Raw genomic sequence first — 18,367 nt, 5'->3', positions numbered from 1 at the left:
TGAGATAAGAGAAAACGTGGCGACACCTGGCAGGATGTGAGCACATTAGCTTCATGTTATCTCTTTAAGTGACCCGTGCAGACGCACAGTAAGAAACGAAGGATTGAGGACAGGATGCTGAAGTATATCTTCATAGGGTTATAGCTCTTGGGAAGCCCCTTAAATCTCTCTCTCTCTCTCTCTCTCTCTCTCTCTCTCTCTCTCTCTCTCTCTCTCTCTCTCTCTCTCTCGAGCTTCAAGTGAATTTCTTTTTATAAAGAGTACAATACAGACGAAGTGGGTCTCACCTGACATTCTGGGCGCGGGTCGTTTCTGTAACATGGGTCAGGCACCAGACACAAGATGATGATCACAATGATAAAGATGATGGCAGTCGCTGCCAAGACGCAGGTGGTTCTTTTATTTGCCCCCGCCATGGCTTCTTGATATCTTTTCTGTGTACCTTTTGGACATGAGAAGTGCCTCTGGGTGGCCTCCTTCTCTCACCTTTCAAATGTTTCTCTCCTTCTCGCTCTCCGTCCAATTTGAATTCTCCGATCAGCAGATCTTGGCAAATACCCGCTATGTCCCTTTCCTAGCTTAGGGGTTGATTTGGTGTTTGCCACAGAGATTTTCAACCTGGAATATAAAGAAAATAGTAAGAATCGGTTTACTGACAGACAACGGACAAGGTGCTGGTAAGGTTGATGATAAAAATTATTATGATTACAGAGATACTAAGACTATCCGGTATGATGATGATGTCAGGATACGAATTTGTACCATTATGTTCTGAGTCAAGTGAAGATATCCACTGTAGTTGTCTTTTTTAAGAAAACATCAAACCTTTTGTGTTAATTTGATAGGAGTATTTTTTAAATATAAGTGTATAAAATGAAAAACAAAGATTTTACTGTTATGATATATATATATATATATATATATATATATATATATATATGTGTGTGTGTGTGTGTATGTATATATATATATATATATATATATATATATATATATATATATACAGCTTATATATACATACATATATATAATATATATATATATATATATATACATTCAGCTTATATATATATATATATATATATAAATATATATATATATAGGCTATATATGTATATATATATATATATATATATATATATATATATATATATATAAATGTTTGTTGTATATATTTATGTATATGTGTAACCCAAGATATGTGTAGGATGTTTAATGTAGGCTTTAATTCATTGAGAGCAGTTGGGAGTTTTTGTGATGGAACCATCAGGCATTAAAATATATAGATGGGATGTTGAGAGAGGAGTGTTATACATCCAAGCTTCTTCTAAAATTTTAACGTAAATATGAAGCCCATTAAGGAAAGTTTACATATGGGAGCAAATTGTAAAGAATTTTGTAGTCGGTAACTGTGTTTAAAATCTGCGGTAAGAAATGAAAAACTTTGGAAGACCTAATATGAGGAGAACGTTGCACAATGGTACCAAAGTCAATTAAACCAGAGAGAGAGAGAGAGAGAGAGAGAGAGAGAGAGAGAGAGAGAGCTGTAACTTTTAGCATTATAGATAGCTCTATAAATGTCTTTGAATAATGTAATGGTGTATGATTGACTGGGTGAGACAAAGAATGTAGTAGGAGGCCTTTTAAAAGGGGAAAATGAAGGATATCTAAAAAAGAGAATTTTAGTTTACATGAAGGAGTTATTGAGACAAATTTCCCTTATGAAAATAGATATTTTTTTTTAAATATGGAACCTGTTGTCATATTTTGCTATTTTTGTAGTATATTTTAATAAGATGAGTTGGAAGAAAAATGTGGCAAAATGATTGGGATCAATGAATACGTAGATCATGTATATATGTATATGTATATATATATATATATATATATATGTGTGTGTGTGTGTATGTGTGTGTGTGTGTGTGTGTATGTGTGTGTTTGTGTGTCGTCGAGGGTAATGTTCAATTGATCTACTTGAAAGGGTAATTGTTTGATGATTCTAATAATACTCTTGAAAATAGTGAAAATGATCTTAAAGGTAATTCAAGATAGAAAAATGAATATCAGTGATGGTAATGCCTATGATGTTAGTAATTATAGTAAAGATAATAATGTTTTTCATATATAGCAATAATGAAATGAAATATGAGACCAAGGGATCTAAATTTAATTTTCTTTGTTTGATGGTTTCTTTTCCATATCAAAACTCTGCCCCAAAAATTCTATCACTGCAAATCTACTTTCCACTTCAACGTTCCATTTATCATATTTTGTTAACAAATTTTATGTAATATTTTCTGTTAGTTTCGTTAATGTGATCTTTATCCAGTGAACGATATTTACAATTGATGCGTTTCATCCTTCATAAAAAAAAACTAAATGAAATTGAGAAGTGGTTGTCTAAGTCATGGCAATATCATCATTCGTAGATGTTCGTGTTGATTTCGATGTAACTATTACTGCATTGTTAAAAGGTTCAGGAAACCTTTAAATATTCATGGTTGGTCTTAAGAAAAACAGGAAATTTCCAAACATAGGACGTGGTGACCTTTAGATAGAACTGTGTGAAAATACAGCAGTTAGGCTCAATGATTACTCTCTCTCTCTCTCTCTCTCTCTCTCTCTCTCTCTCTCTCTCTCTCTCTCTCTCTGTGTTTGTGTGTGTATCCTTTCAAATACTTATTAGACATAACTAGAAGTCTTTAAAAATATGTGAGCTCTTCAACTAGGCTGCTATTTTTAAAAAAGTTTCAGATAATGGATGGAAGATTATTCCCACCAGCTTTATTCCATTTTTCTGTTCAACCTCTTCACTTTTACTTGCATAGATTGTCCTATTGCAACCTTTGACCGTGTTAATTTTCAGGCGCTTGTTTTCAAACATGAACAGATGGGAGTAGGTGGGTATTTTCTTAGCATTATTATTGGATTTTTGTTACAGATTACAAAGAGTAGCTGTTGATGGACACCATAGTTATTATATAGTGTAATATCTGGTGTTTCTAAGATAATGTTATGGTCCCATTACTTTTCATACTATATATACATGATATGTGGTTTGACCTGAAAAAACAAGCTCGTTGCATATACAGATGATGCTACTCTCTTTTCATCAATTCCGTCTCCCTATGGATCCTGTGTCCCTTATTAGAGCTCAGTCTAAAATGAGTGCAAGGTGCAAATTATGTGGCATGACGTTGAATCCCAACAAAACTCAAAGTATGATTATAAGTAGGTTGATGGCAGTGGCTCTTAGACAATCATATCTTTACATTGATAATGTGTCTTTAACTATATACAACATATTTAAAATTTTAGGGGAGATTTTTTATTACAAATTTACATTTGGTCTGGTTCTTCTTTGAATTATCAAAAAATAAGCTTGATGAGAAAGTCTCTCAAGATTTTAGGTGATCAGTCTATCCTTAGGAAATGTTTTAATTATTTCGTTCTACCTAGTCCTCCTGTTTGGTCTTTAACTGCTGGCTCTCCTCATAATTTGTATTACAAAAACTTGCTGTCTATTAAATTCTTTACTATTATTATCATTATTATTATTATTATTATTATTATTATTATCACCTCCGCCAAGGAGGTTATAAAATTGAGTGGGTTTATTTATTTATTTATTTATTTTATTTGTCTGTGTGTCTCTCTGTGGACAATATTGCGTCAAAAGTACTTTACGGATTTTGACTAAATGTTCACCACAGATAGATCTTAGGTCATGGACAACCCCATTAAATTTTAGAGCTGATCCAGATTCTAAATCTGGATTTGCATTTTTCTTCCTCTGCATTGAATGTTGTTGTTGCATAAGTTTTATTTAGTATCATTATCTATCTTGCAATTCTATCACTTATACTATAAGCTTCTTCCGTGTTATCTGCACGATTCTTATTAATAAGGAAACCCACTCCATTTTCTTTGTTCCTTTCATGTCCTCCAAATCAAATTATATGACCATCTTTTAACTCTATATGATTCCCTGTTCTTCTAATTTCACTCAATCCTATTATATCCGAATTTATTCATTCCAGCTCTTTTAGTAACACAACAAGATCTTCTTCCCTAGACAGGGTCCTGATATTGCATGTTGCAAGGTTTGGTTACTAGAGATGGTCTTTTCTAGTCCATATATATATATATATATATATATATATATATATATATATATATATATATATATATATATATATATATATACTGTATGTGTGTATGCATGTATTTTATATTAAAATACACGAAAAGAGGCAAAGCAGCGGGAGAAGATGACCTAACAATTGATTTAATCATAGATGGAGTTGATGCCATAGTAGTAAAACTGGTTGAACTCTACACCAAATATAAATATATATATATATATATATATATATATGTGTGTGTGTGTGTGTGTGTGTGTGTGTGTATACACACACACACACACACATATATATATATATATATATATGTATATACATATGTATATATATATAAAAGTAAAATGCCACTTTTTTTTAAAAGAGAAGTATTTAATGAAATTGTCCTACCAGTATTAACATATGCATCAGAAAATTATTGTCTTAGTAAAGCCTTAGAACATAAACTAGTCACAACTCAAAGAGCTATGGAAAGAATAAGGATGGGAATAACACTAAGAGACAGAAAAAGAGAAACATGGATACGAGAGCAAACTGAAGTAGAGAGGATTCTAACAACGTGTAAGGAAAATAAAAGGACATGGACATGGCCATATGACGGAAAAAATGTAGATGAACATTAAGAATAATAGAAGCATTCCCTAGAGATTGTAAAAGAAGCAGAGGAAGGAAGAGAAGACGATGAATTGACAATCTAAGAAAGTTTGTTGGTGTGGACATGCACAGAAAGACCATTAACAGACATGAGTGGAAGAACATGTCTGAGGCCTTTCTTCTGCAGTTGACTAGTAACGGCTGATGATGATAATGCGTATATATACTCACACACACACACACACACATATATATATATATATATATATATATATATATATATATATATATATGTGTGTGTGTGTGTGTATACTGTATATAAATATATATTATAAGTATATTATATATATATATATATATATATATATATATATATATATACAGAGAGAGAGAGAGAGAGAGAGAGAGAGAGAAAGAGAGAGAGAGAGAGAGAGAGAGAGTTTGCTAACAGAAAGGCATTTTAAAAACCTGGATTTAGATTTTATTATCAATGCAGTGTATTCAAGTGTATGGAGTACTCTGTTTGTGAGGTGTTCGTCTTAGTACCTTATTCCCATAGTTTAAAACCAAAGACAAGTAACATAATTATCAAGTAAAACATTAGATAATTGTATCCTTTAAATTAGAAATCAGACGAAATTAGAAATATAAAAGCCGTTAAAAATCTAAAGATAAAATTGGAATTGAAAAACAAATAATAGATATAAATCGTAAGTAAAAGCATATCAGACTTAGAAAACGGATAGCCCTAAATTAATCAATATTGCGAATGAGTTTATAGCAAAGAAATAACATTGTTACTATGTTTTTTGGTAAATTCGGCATGTAGGCCTTACGATATGTTATGATAACCATTGTGTACAAGTGGTAATTGGTAACATAAAAATCGTCCAGTAAATATGATTTTGTTGTGGCCAAATCTGCTGTCAGATGCCAGGAAACGGCATCTAAGGGTATTTCATCATAGAATTTTTTAAGGGGAAGAACCCCCACCCCTTCAGTGCCTTTTCAAACTTTACCGGCCCCCCCCCCCCCTTCACCTGAAAAAAAAAACCCTCCTACGCCCTTGTATTAAAATACAGTGCAAGGTTAAAATATTTTCACTTGGTGATAAAAAGAAATTTTAAATTTCAAACGGCAAAAGAATAAATAAGGAAATTTCTTAAACGAGTGACCTTCGATATGCTGCAAACCTAGGCAATAACAAATTGTCTAAACATACCTGATCTACGTTGGGTCAAGTGACGTCAATAAAATAAAGACTTGATGTACAGTAAGGTCAAGAGATCCCGCTCCCCTGGGATGCTGTTGCTCGAGTGATCACAAAACTGTAATGCTTGACACTGTAGTTCAGTCTAACCACACCCAAATAGGATACTAAAGGTGTCAGTCTTATCTCTGCCTCGCATCCTTTCTGGCGTCGAAGTCTTGCACAATATCGACCTCGGCCATTATTACGTTCATTGGTGTAAGTAAATAGTCGTTATTACTTGAGATAGACTGGTAGCTTAATATCTCTCTCTCTCTCTCTCTCTCTCTCTCTCTCTCTCTCTCTCTCTCTCTCTCTCTCTCTCTCTCTCTCTCTCTTCAGTGACTAGTATATATGTATATATATATATATATATATATATATATATGTATATATATATATATGTATATATATATATATATATATATATATATATATATGGTGGAGAAGGATTGGACTGGATTGGTGATAGGAATTTAGCAGACCTAGAGTATGCTGATGATGATGCTGTCTTTGTTAGCAGAACACCACAGGATTTACAATGCCTGCTTACCAGAATGCATGAAATATCACACGAGGTTAGACTGAAGATAAATAGAAGAAAGACAAAGATGATGAGATCGGTGCATGCAGTGGAAGATGAAATATCATTGGAAGGAGAAAGGATTAATGGTAGTAGGACAGAATGCCTAATGACATAATGCCTAAGGACAGAATGCCTAAGGACAAAATGCCTAATTCCTCAACACGGACAAAATGCCTAACAGACATAATGCCTAATGGACAAAATGCCTAATATACAAAATGCCTAATGGACAAAACGTCTTCCCGGCAAAATGATCTTATTTAGCATTTTTAAATAAATTATTCGAGATTAGTAAAGATCTTACAGTTAAAGCCCATATAACTACCCAACAAGCCGTTGTTCATTTTACTTTTCTTTTTGCACTCTGAAAGGCAGAAAAAGCTTACACTTCTTTTCCTCAAACAAATTTCTTTATCAATCATTTCAATTTTTGTTAGAAACCCTTCAGTCCAAAATGGAAATTATCATTAGTAACAAAGGAGGAAAAAAACTAATATTTGAAGGATATGAATCAGAAAATGTGCATATTTACAAAACTAGAAAGAATTTGGAAGTCTTGAAAAGTAAGAACAAGTGGTTAAGTGATGACACTTTTAACTGTGCACCAGTCGGAAAACAACTGTATACGTTGTATTGTGTTGTTTCTCTAAGTAAAACATTACCATTAGTATGACGTGTTACATCTCGTAAAGATGAACAAAACTTATGATACAATATTCGAGTTCATCAAAGAGCAGAGCCTTTTCCCAGAGTCAGTGACTTGATTATGAACAAGCAGCAGTAAAAAGTTTAATGATTTTATTTTCCAAATACTTCAATCAATGGCTGTTTCTTTCATTTCAGTCAATGTGTTTGGCGCAAAATACAAAATATTGTTCTCCAGCGCTGCTACACGAATAATGACAATGCTTTCATAATCAAACAATTGCAAGCCTTAGCTTTTGTTCCTCCAGATGATATGGCTGATCTTTTTACAAACTTTTTGAATTCAATCGACCACGAAACTGACGAAATTCTGAGTAAATTCTTTGAATATTTTGAAATTAAATTGCTCGGAATAGTTCAGAGAGGTCGACGAAGACGCCTAACCTTCGATGTTCAAATGTGGAATGTGTACCGTAGAATAGAATCAAATTTGCCAAGAACTACGAACTTTCTAGATTCTAGAAGGATGGCACCATGCTTTTAACGAGAGAGTTTCAATTACTCACCCAACTCTCTCTAAGCTTGTAAAAAATCAAAACTGAGCAAGCAAGTATCGAGTTTATTGTCTCTTAGGTGCAAATGTTGAAAAAGTTAATAAGAAATATATTCGAGTAAATAAACGGATTAAAAAAATTCATGCAACTTACGATGAGGATGTAGGTTTCAAAGGGCTGTGGCACATAATCTTTGAATTTTCTTCAATTCTGGTAAATAACCTATTCATGATTAGATGAATTTATATTCAATCTGTTTTATGTTTTTGAAGAAAACTAAGATTATTTAGTCTGTATTATGTTTTTAAAGAGTAATTGTTTAATAAAAAAACACTTTTGTTTCAAGTTTTTTTTTTCTCTTCCCTTGAGTTCCTTGAATATTTCATATTTTATAAACATGTTATCTATAAGTCCTCCTTAATATCAAATATATCCTAAACAAACTCCACTTTTTTTTATTACTTTTCAGATGTTTTGTCCATTAGGCATTTTGTATGATAGGTATTTTGTCCATTAGGCATTATGTCTGTTAGGCATTTTGTCCGTCTTGAGGAATTATGCATTTTGTCCATAGACATTCTGTCCTTAGGCATTATGTCATTAGGCATTCTGTCTGCTCACGGGATTAATGAGATAGAATGATAAATCATTTAGATATTTAGGAACTACGATCTCCAATACAGGGTCTTTAGAATCAAGACTGTGTTTAGAAATAGAGTTTAGTGAATGATTGAAAAAGAAAATCAGACAATAGCTAGGTAAAGTAAAATTTTGAAATCAAATCGCCTGAAATTACATATAAAAATCAGACTATACATTAGTTTAGTGAGATCGTGTTACTGTATGGACATGATTCATGGTATGACAATGAAACAATCTCCAATAGATTTAGTAGATTTGAGAACAAAGCCCTCAGAAGAATATTGGGAGTTAAATGGCAGGACAGGATTAAAAATGATACTGCGCGAGAAGTTACTCGAGTACCATATCTGGATGAGATCATGATGAGGGGTAGATGGAGATGATTTTGTATGCTCTTCGCACTCCCCAAGAGAGATTAGTTCACTAAACGTTCAGCTGGGTTCCACAAGACACTAGAGAATTGGAGGACCCAGGCCTACATGCCTTAGGACTATGAAGTGCGAAGTAGGAGATGAGGAATAAAGAAATATTGAATTAAAAGCTCAAGATAGAGACGACTGGCGAAATCTAACCGAGGCCCTTTGAATAGACGTAGGAGGTGATATATATATATATATATATATATATATATATATATATATATATATATATGTGTGTGTGTGTGGGTGTGTATGTGTATATATACACACATATATATGTGTATATATACATATATGTGTATATATATATATATATATATATATATATACATATATATGTATATATGTATTTATATACATACATACAGTATATATATATATATATATATATATATATATATATATATATATATATATACACATATGTGTGTGTATATATATAAATATATATATATATATAAATATATATATATATATATATATATATATATATATATATATATATATATATATATATATATATATATACACACACACATTTATACGTATACATATACATTTGTGTATGTATGTATGTATGTTTGTTTGTGTATAAATCACGAAAGCTAACACGTGATGAGTATAAAATATGTATTAAAGCCAAGTCCTTCTATTTTTCATATCATGGTATAAACTCATCACCAGAAATGAGTAACTCAAAAGAAAAAAAAAAAAGTTTTAAGAGCAATTGACCTTTCCAACCTCCCGGTTTTCCCAATTTCCCGTCAAACAATCCGAGGATTTTTGTTTTTTTTAAGTGCAACAGCGCAATGAGGACTGGATGACACGTACAATCAGAGTTTATTATTTTATTAATTCAATTTTTGATGCGTTTTCTGACGATCCTTTGTAAATTTGCATGTATGTACAACCATTCAAAATTGGCCGAGAAAATCTGTACAACTAGAATTATGCATTTATGATATTTTTTTTTTTTTATTATTAAAAGGTTGTATATAGTGCTCATAGTCCAATCTGTCTGTGGGCCTTTGAAACTGTCAGATTTGCCTACCTTAAATCACATAATATTGATAAATAGATGATATCTGTATGTTGGGATAATTACATTTTTTTTACACCAAATTTAATCGAATAGATGTTAAAAATGTAACTGGAAAATTGTAACAGAATGTCGTTCCTGGATTACTTTCATAGAGGGGTCGAGCAATCTACAAGGAAAAATTTGCGGAAAAGCCAGGTCAATTGATAATAGGTGTAACTATAAGCAATGGTATCTCTCTCTCTCTCTCTCTCTCTCTCTCTCTCTCTCTCTCTCTCTCTCTCTCTCTCTCTCTCTCGTATCATTACGAAAATGTACCGTTAGTGCTACCACATTAGACAGTTCGAACTGTGCACCAGGAGCTACTAACCCCACCCCACTCCACCCTCCACCCAAAAAATACTGCCAATTCCGATAATAGTATTAAAAAGGCTACTCATGTAGCCACTGCTCGCTTCTATCTGAACACAGACTTGAACAAGGCAAGTCATCATATTTATAAAAAGAAAAGTAGAGGAATATATGAATAAACCTCACGCTCTTATAAAAGATAACCTAATATATAGTAAATATGGTATGAGGACAGAGAATGTGACCACATGCTACACAAAAAAATTCTGATAATGGATTAAAAAGATTAATGTATAATCAACTTTGAAAGATTTCGGGAGATTGGAATAGAAAGAATTATCACAACGTATAAAGAAAAATTTAAGGGACAGCTATAGGCATTATGGAAGTAAGAATACACACGTCGATCCGAAAACAAACTAAAGGGAGAAATACAAGGAGGATGAAAGTTTAAATATAATCGGATGGCGAAAGCGCTTGTTGTCAATAAGAAGAGAGATAACATCCACTGTCTGGGGCCTATGTTAACACAGCAGGTGGTACAGGTATCTTATCTTCATCTTTCAAGTTTCATTTTGAAGGCCTTCTTATCGTTGGCTTTAGTAGACAGACACCTTTTTATTTGCTTGTCATATATCACAGTTATCTCGAATGACGTTTTCTTGTAAGTCACTTGTATATTAAATAGATACGTATTGTATTTGAGGAAGAAGTTTCCAAGTATTTTCAGTTATTTGTACAGCCTACAGAATACTCACGATGCCGTGCGTTCAAAAGCTCTTTTTTAGTATCTGCTATCTCATCATTCCATTCATCTATATGCATCCACCCATATTGTATGCTGTAATCAGTTGCCCCCAATGTGATAAATGGCAGGAGAATAATAAAAATGTTCCGTTTGTATTCTCTTTATTAAGTTGTAAAGCAAAACCGTTTATATTCTGGCCATTATTAAAGTCCCATCTAATGAAACGATGAAGTGCCTCCTTGGCCCTGGCCCAAATTCCATATATTCCATTCCCTCTATAACAGCTCGTTAGGATGGGCTTGATCCTGTCTTGTGTAAGACGTTTGCAAATTATTAATACGGCTTCCTTCATAGATATGTCAAATCTTGCGGTTACATGCGTTATTTTTTCATTGTTTTGGGTTTTGAGGCAGTTCTTTATATGTTTTTATATATGCACCGACTGTAATATATTTGTGAATTTAGGTCATATGACCTGTCTCTGGGACTTGGGAAGTCATACAGCTCCTTCTGTAGGTAGTCTTCAGTACTGCTCGCCCCACCGCCCGTCACAGTAAAATTTGAGGGGAGTTGGACAGTAATATGAAAGGAAGGTAATGGGAACGAACGTAACGTAGAAGGGCAATTATTGAATTAATGGGTGCATGTATGGGCCGAAAGGACGTTGCAAAGTACTTTAAGTAATGCCTACAGTGCACAGCATTCAGGTTCAGGCCCCTCGTTGCTCACTCCACAAGACTATGATTGTGGGCACACTACTAAATGTGTCGGTGCAAAGAAATGTAATCTACAGAAAGTTCATTGTCATTAGTTACTTCCTACACAGATTGTTTACGTTTATTTCTAACGTCAATAGCCTGTGTAATGTATCAAGCAACCTCTTTGGTTGTCGATTCTAATTTCCTTGACTCTATGCTACTCCATCTAAACTTTCTTAATTCTTTACAGCTAAACGTATGCCCTAAAGTATCATCTGCCTCTCGGCATATCTCTCAAACCCTATCCTTTTCATTTGTTTCTATAATTTCTTTTAAGTTTATCATATTCAACCTTTCCCTTATTACTATTACAGCTTCCTTAATGTTTAGGTTCACCTGTGTAATCACTTCTGCCATTACCATTTACAAACCTCAACTTAGTAATTTATGCTTTATTTTCCTCCATTTTTCTTTTAATTTTATTTGCCACTTTGCGTGTTGTTTTTATCTTGAGTTCTTCCTTTCTATAGGCTACTTTCTTACTTCTTCAATTTCAATATCATATATTTTGCCCAGCCTATTTCTGTAAGAATTTTCCCCTGGCATTCCCCATATGGTTCTCTTATTTGATCTTCCGCTATCTTCTTAACTAATCGTTTATTATCGCAATCATGTAATGACGTTATGAAACAGCATCACCTTTTTATACCCTATCAACTCCCAATGAGGTGTATCTGCCACTTGTTAAAAACATTCCTTTCATAATCGAGTACTGAATACCCTTTATAAAGCTCTTTCATTTAGTTTTCCTTTATTACACCATATGTTTCGATCTTTACAAATATTATCAGCACCACTATTGTCTCATATATCTTTATTCCCACTAGCAATGTCAAATCTCCATTATAGGCTATCCTACTCTGTTACCGTCTCCATACTGCCTAACGTCTTGCACCGCATATTCTGTTTTTACTTCTCATTTGCTTATGCTAAGACCTTGGTCTCCCTTTCTTAGTATCATTCTTCTAAGTATTTAAATTCGACTATTTCTATCCTCCCATGTCTAACCAACCCGTTAACCTATCTAACTTATTTCTTATGTCTTAGTCTTAACACCGCTGACTTCTGTGGATTGGTGTTTAAAGTCAATTTCTTTAGTTCTTCCAAACTGCTGTAGTTGCTTAGGGGTCTCTCTACTTTGTATCTATTATTACTAAGGAACATTATCTCATTTGCATATATCAGAGCTTCTATCCTAATGGTTTTAATCAGGGTTATCGTCTTCTCACTTATAGTATCAACTTTGTAAAATTTTTGGGCCAAAAATTATTCCCTGTCTTACATTTCTTTCTATGATTTCCTCTGCATATCCGACAGGACTCTTAATTATCGATTTACCTCTCTCGTTTAATTTATTTATCATCTTGGCATTATCTTTGCCTACCATCTTACACAATTTCTTAATACAGTCTTTCAGGTATAATTTATCGAAACATCTTACTACATCCCCAAACTATATAAATGTGAAGGTTCCTAAGTAATTATTATAATCTATAACAACATTCAGTGTACAAAGGTGACCTGCTGTTGATTTGATCTACCCTCCATCCCACCACACTGAAATCTGCTAATCTTGCCATTAATTTCATCCTTAATTTTCATTAATCTCAATTTTTTAAACATCTTACTCAGCATGTATGAAATATATAGTTTTCTTCTTTTGCTAATATCTAATATGCTACCTTTAGACTTACCCTCTGATAATATATCTGGTTCATCCCATTCATCTAGTATATATATTCTCTCTTTTATTTCATTTATAATTTCTCTCTTGCTATTCTTCCTGTCTCGGCCGAAGTTTTTCATCAATTTATTGCTCATTTCTCGTCTGTCTCTTGTATTCTTAGTTTTCAGGGATAGTATAATTGCATCTACTTCTTGTTGAGTTGTCTTCATCACTTTATATATTTCTAATTTACTTTTTTTCAATTACCCACCTGAATTTCAATTATATTAATTTTGTCAACTTGCCTCTCCACTTCAGTATTACCTTTTTTCCCAACGTAAATAGATCTGTATAATAAAGTTCTTATTCTTTTTTAATATCTTCAACATTTTCTATTGTTATTCCATCTTTATTTCTGATGGCAGTCATAGCACACGTCTTATGTCCATCTATTTTTTTTTTTAATCACAGAATGCTGCTCCATTTTCTTTTTACTGAATCCGTTGTTTGCATTTACTTTACATTTTCGCTGGCATTTTCTTTTATTGGATACTTATCTATCAATTTTTCTCGAATTGGAGTCGTCTGTTTCTTAAGTTACTTTCCTTTAATCTGATATTCTTTATTTTACTCTTCGTCCTCATTAATGTTCCTATTCGTTTTGTGCTTTTGTTGAACTTTTCAGTGCCTTTCCTACTGAATTTTCCCTTTATCCTATTAAGCGCTTTTGCCATATTTTATACTTTTCTTTTATCGTCCCCCTACCTTTGATGATTTCAATGGCCCTGCGGCTTCATTCGCATCTGCAAATCTTTTTAAGTCTAGAATTCTTCTCTTCTATAGTAGTTACTCTACTTATTCATCGTTCGCCGGTCCATTTCAATTGCCATGGCATTGTGATCTGTGCATGTAATCTTATCTGATAATCTATAGGGTGTTACTATTTTCTCTTCAGCTATGTGAAGTCTTAATTCCTCCCTTCTCTTCTCTGATTATTCCATTGTCTATTATGGTTAGTTTTCCATTTTCACTTCGTGTTCATTTTCCTTTTCATTTTTCATGATTATTGAAAATACTTAAATTCATATCTTATACCAGTTATACAAGCATCCTCCCACCTACTGAAACTTCTATCTTATTTCCTTTCCTGTTTTAGAATGAAAATCTCCCACTATTAGTAATTTTTCTCCATTCTTATCTACCTTCTTGACTTCTTCTTTTATTACTTTATACATTTCCACCTTTTCCATCTTGGCCCTCTTACCATCTTGTGAAGCACGCACTACACTTAATCTAATCTTGATGCGACCATTGTCCATTTTTATCCGGTGCGCCGTTGCAAGGGCTATGCCTCACCCCTGAACCTGACCTGACCTGACGGGTTGCTCATGGGTCTTATTCTCTCTATTCACGTCAACTGCTACAATTCCCAGTTCTTCTTAAATTACTATCAGTCAATCCACCCCTTCTGTGTTTCTGTTATTCTCGTAAATTTTTATATCCTTTGATTTCTATTTTCCCTCTTTCCCTAATGCGTTTCAGTTGGACGAATTATTATGGGTCTAGCAGCGCTCACTATCACCTCCAGAGATTCTATCTTAATTTAATACCCCTTAACATTTACATAATAAATACTGCACTATTTTGACATCTTCGTGTCTTTTTATGTTACCTCTTACATTCTTTCTTTTTTCCATTTTTAGAATTCCCTCGTTGGTGCACCGAGGACCATACTTGGTTATCATTCACTGCATTAAGTATCTGATAGAGATTCCCCACTCTCCTTGCCACTTAGAGTTCTATATTGTTTATTTACAATGCTCTGATATCAAGCTGTCTGTGTCTACCTCTTCAGTCTTTTCATTATTCGTTATAGTCTTTCTTTTTAAAAGGAAATGCTATCTAGAAATAACGTAGATATTATGCTCATCACATGTATATAAAATATCTATCTATCTATCTATCTATCTATCTATATATATATATATATATATATATATATATATATATATATATATATATATATATATATATATATATATATATGTGTGTGTGTGTGTGTGTGTGTGTGTGTGTGTGTACATAAGATTGATGATTTATCAAATTCATGAAATTTCAGGTATTCATGAATCGGTTTGTCAAACGCCGCACTTGGCGTTGAAGTGGCGACGATTATCCTCTACCATTATCAGTGCATTCCGAAAGATAATCTAACGACATTAATTTGTCTATTATCTCGGTGACGCGTCTCGTTTCTCCCGATAAGCAATCAGCTTTCAAACAGAAATGTCTCCAACGAAACAACAAAATGCTTCTCATGTATTACAGCTTCAGTCATTTCTGGTAAAGTTGGATATTAACGGTACGATCTCCGAGACTTGCTCTCTCACACTCTTGAAAGCTGGGTTTGATTCCTTGTACAAAGGTTTTAAAGATTCTGGTTTTAATAATTTGGTATAAAATAGAAAGTTCTTAATGTAACGTGATTAATGTCTGCCTTTGAAAATAGGGTGTAACGTCTTTCTCATCCCATTTTAGAGGTTTTCTTATAATAATGTTCAGCCAGTTTTTGTACGGAGCAAGGGGCGGAAGCCATCTATTCCATTTCCACTACGTTCAGAGAACTGTTTGGTATTTTATCCTATTTTTGTTTCTTATCTAATGTAGTTTTTCATTATTTCTTTCCATACTGGTTCATTCAAACGTTTGAAAAAATACAGAATCATTTGCATATGTGTTTTTGTTCATATACCAGACAAATAGGTCTATGGCTAGGGTTTAAAGCCTGGAACCAAGAAAAAACGTAATTGGGTGTTAACACTTATCAAAAGAAAAAAAAAAATTTGGTATTTGAGAATTTTTCTGTTATCTTTTTCTTTTTTTTTCAATTGTACAATATGTTAATTGCGCGTCTTAAACAAGTGGAGATGAATGTAAGCGAAATTAAAAATAAATATTGCTGGATGAGAAATCAAATAGTTAAACCACATGCTATAGGATGCAGCAATGTTGTCACAATTTCTACAGACGAATCTATGAAGATTTTTTAAGAAAAATGTGTACTAAAGATGCTAAGATTTCGTTTAGTATAGGCTACTTACAATTTCAAGGAATATATATATATATATATATATATATATATATATATATATATATATATATATATATATGTATATATATATATGTATATATATATGTATATATATATATATATATATATGTATATATATATGTATATATATATATATATATATATATATATATATATATATATATATATATACATACATATATACGCACACACACACACACACACACACACATATATATATATATATATATATATATATATATATATATATATATATATATATATATATATATATATATATATATATATATATATTGTGTGTGTGTGTCACCTCTCAAGTGATGTTGGAGTGAACGTCTAGGAACTACCGAACTAGTCTACAGGGTAATTTTATGATAATAATGAGTCATTTCTATCATGTTTATTTATTTTAAAAAGGTCCAATATATTTATATTTTTTGAATCTCATTAGACATTCTCTTGCAACTACTCAGAACACTGAAAAGGGACATTTAGTCTTAATTTTTATCAAAGAGGTTATTATCTTTCCAGCCCCAGGTTGGTTGACGTAGTCCGATGTTTCGTTCTACTTTCAAAGAAGAAGAATCTGTCACTTTAGTTTTGACTTGCAATGATGACATTCATCTAGGAAAGGTGTTGTAATGTTATCTGACAATTTTGAATAATTGGCAAAGTGTCGTCCTTCCATCAAATTTATTTGCCATAGCATGTGATATCTTTTAACCAGCGAAAGGATTTATAATAGCTCACTGTAGCCGAATCTGGTAAGTAGCTTATAAAGTAGTATCTCAAGTTACAAGAAGACAAGTCCACAGACATTTTCTTTTAATCTTTGTTTTGATATTACTTGTCAGTCCAGTATCGTATCACTGATGGTAATAATTGCTATTATTAACCAGTGCTTGGGTTGAACAAGGCTGATGGGAGTGTTGGCTGTAAAATGGCAGAATACACCAGCTACTTATGCTTTGCTGAAGAAAAACCATTAGCTTCTCTTTCTTGATTTATGCTAACCTAATCTATGATTCCTGATCTTCATTTAATCTTGAGCTATGAAAATAATATTGTTTCTATTAAATATGGTCTGTATTTAAACTCTGGGTAAACATTTACCAGGGTGTATGTATGATAGCGGCCTCCTGTATGTATTATTATGTCTAACTTAGAATATGGCAGCACCCCCCGTTAGGTAAGTAAATAAGGTCACGGCTCGTAGGTTAGGTTAGGGTGGAAAGTTTAGGTTAGTTGATGACCATTTTTAATGAACGCGTGAGGAACTGGCCGCTGATGTACAAAGGCTCCTATTTACCTAAGAAGAATATTCATAATGAAGAAAATAAGAAGCGTTCCTAGTGTATTTATAGGTAGCCTACTTTGAACCGTTCTGATGTGAATGATTGACGGGCCAGGACCCATCTTTTTCAAATATGAGACGTTTTACAGTTCTAATAGTTATGACTGAGAAACCATATTTTTAAAGGGAATCAAACACCAGAACACCACCTAACCTAGGAACCTTATCCATACCTACTTTTTTATGGGGTGGGGGTCACTGGACCGTTTGAATGTGCGTTTCCTCACTTTGCCGGCAGTGTGCCCCAGTGTTACTCCTGCTGGAGCAACCGGTGAGGTTTCTCCCTCATAGAGAGTGTTGTTGTTGTTACTGGTTGCTCAGATCTCAACTAATCTGCTTGCAAAGTCTGGAATGAGGCCCATCAAGAGGAAGAAGCATGTGCACTGTACTTCCTCCTCTGACTGTTCGTCGTCCATCTCTGATTCTTCTTTTTCTTCTAAGATAATAAAGAAGAATTTGAAGAAGTCCTGGAATGCCAGCTATAGTCATAAGGAGAAACAGCTGACTGGCT

General features: G+C 33.1%; 2 protein-coding genes across 4 annotated transcripts in view; one reads left to right on the top strand and one right to left on the bottom strand.

Annotated features, from left to right (window-relative positions):
• LOC137621522 (membrane metallo-endopeptidase-like 1) overlaps positions 1 to 6,106 on the bottom strand; it is a 52,470-nt gene extending 46,364 nt beyond the window's left edge. The window contains exons 1-2 of the mRNA XM_068351878.1: positions 5,956 to 6,106; positions 288 to 618 (exon numbers count right to left, since the gene is read on the bottom strand). Of these exons, the coding sequence (XP_068207979.1) occupies positions 288 to 416 (129 nt within the window). The 5' untranslated portion in view covers positions 417 to 618; positions 5,956 to 6,106. The remainder of the gene's footprint in view (positions 1 to 287; positions 619 to 5,955) is intronic.
• Positions 6,107 to 15,712: 9,606 nt separating this feature from the next.
• LOC137621520 (E3 ubiquitin-protein ligase RNF181-like) overlaps positions 15,713 to 18,367 on the top strand; it is a 147,419-nt gene continuing 144,764 nt past the window's right edge. Inside the window, exon 1 of one of the 3 annotated variants that reach the window (XM_068351877.1) lies at positions 15,713 to 15,815. The gene's annotated coding sequence lies outside the window, so the exon portion shown is untranslated. Of the gene's footprint in view, positions 15,816 to 17,078; positions 17,267 to 18,367 lie in introns of those variants that run through there. The other 2 variants (XM_068351876.1, XM_068351875.1) reach the window with 2 other exon arrangements.

This window comes from Palaemon carinicauda, chromosome 28 (assembly GCF_036898095.1).
Source record: "Palaemon carinicauda isolate YSFRI2023 chromosome 28, ASM3689809v2, whole genome shotgun sequence".
Classification (NCBI taxonomy): domain Eukaryota; kingdom Metazoa; phylum Arthropoda; class Malacostraca; order Decapoda; family Palaemonidae; genus Palaemon; species Palaemon carinicauda.
This window is presented reverse-complemented; position numbering and strand designations above follow the sequence as displayed.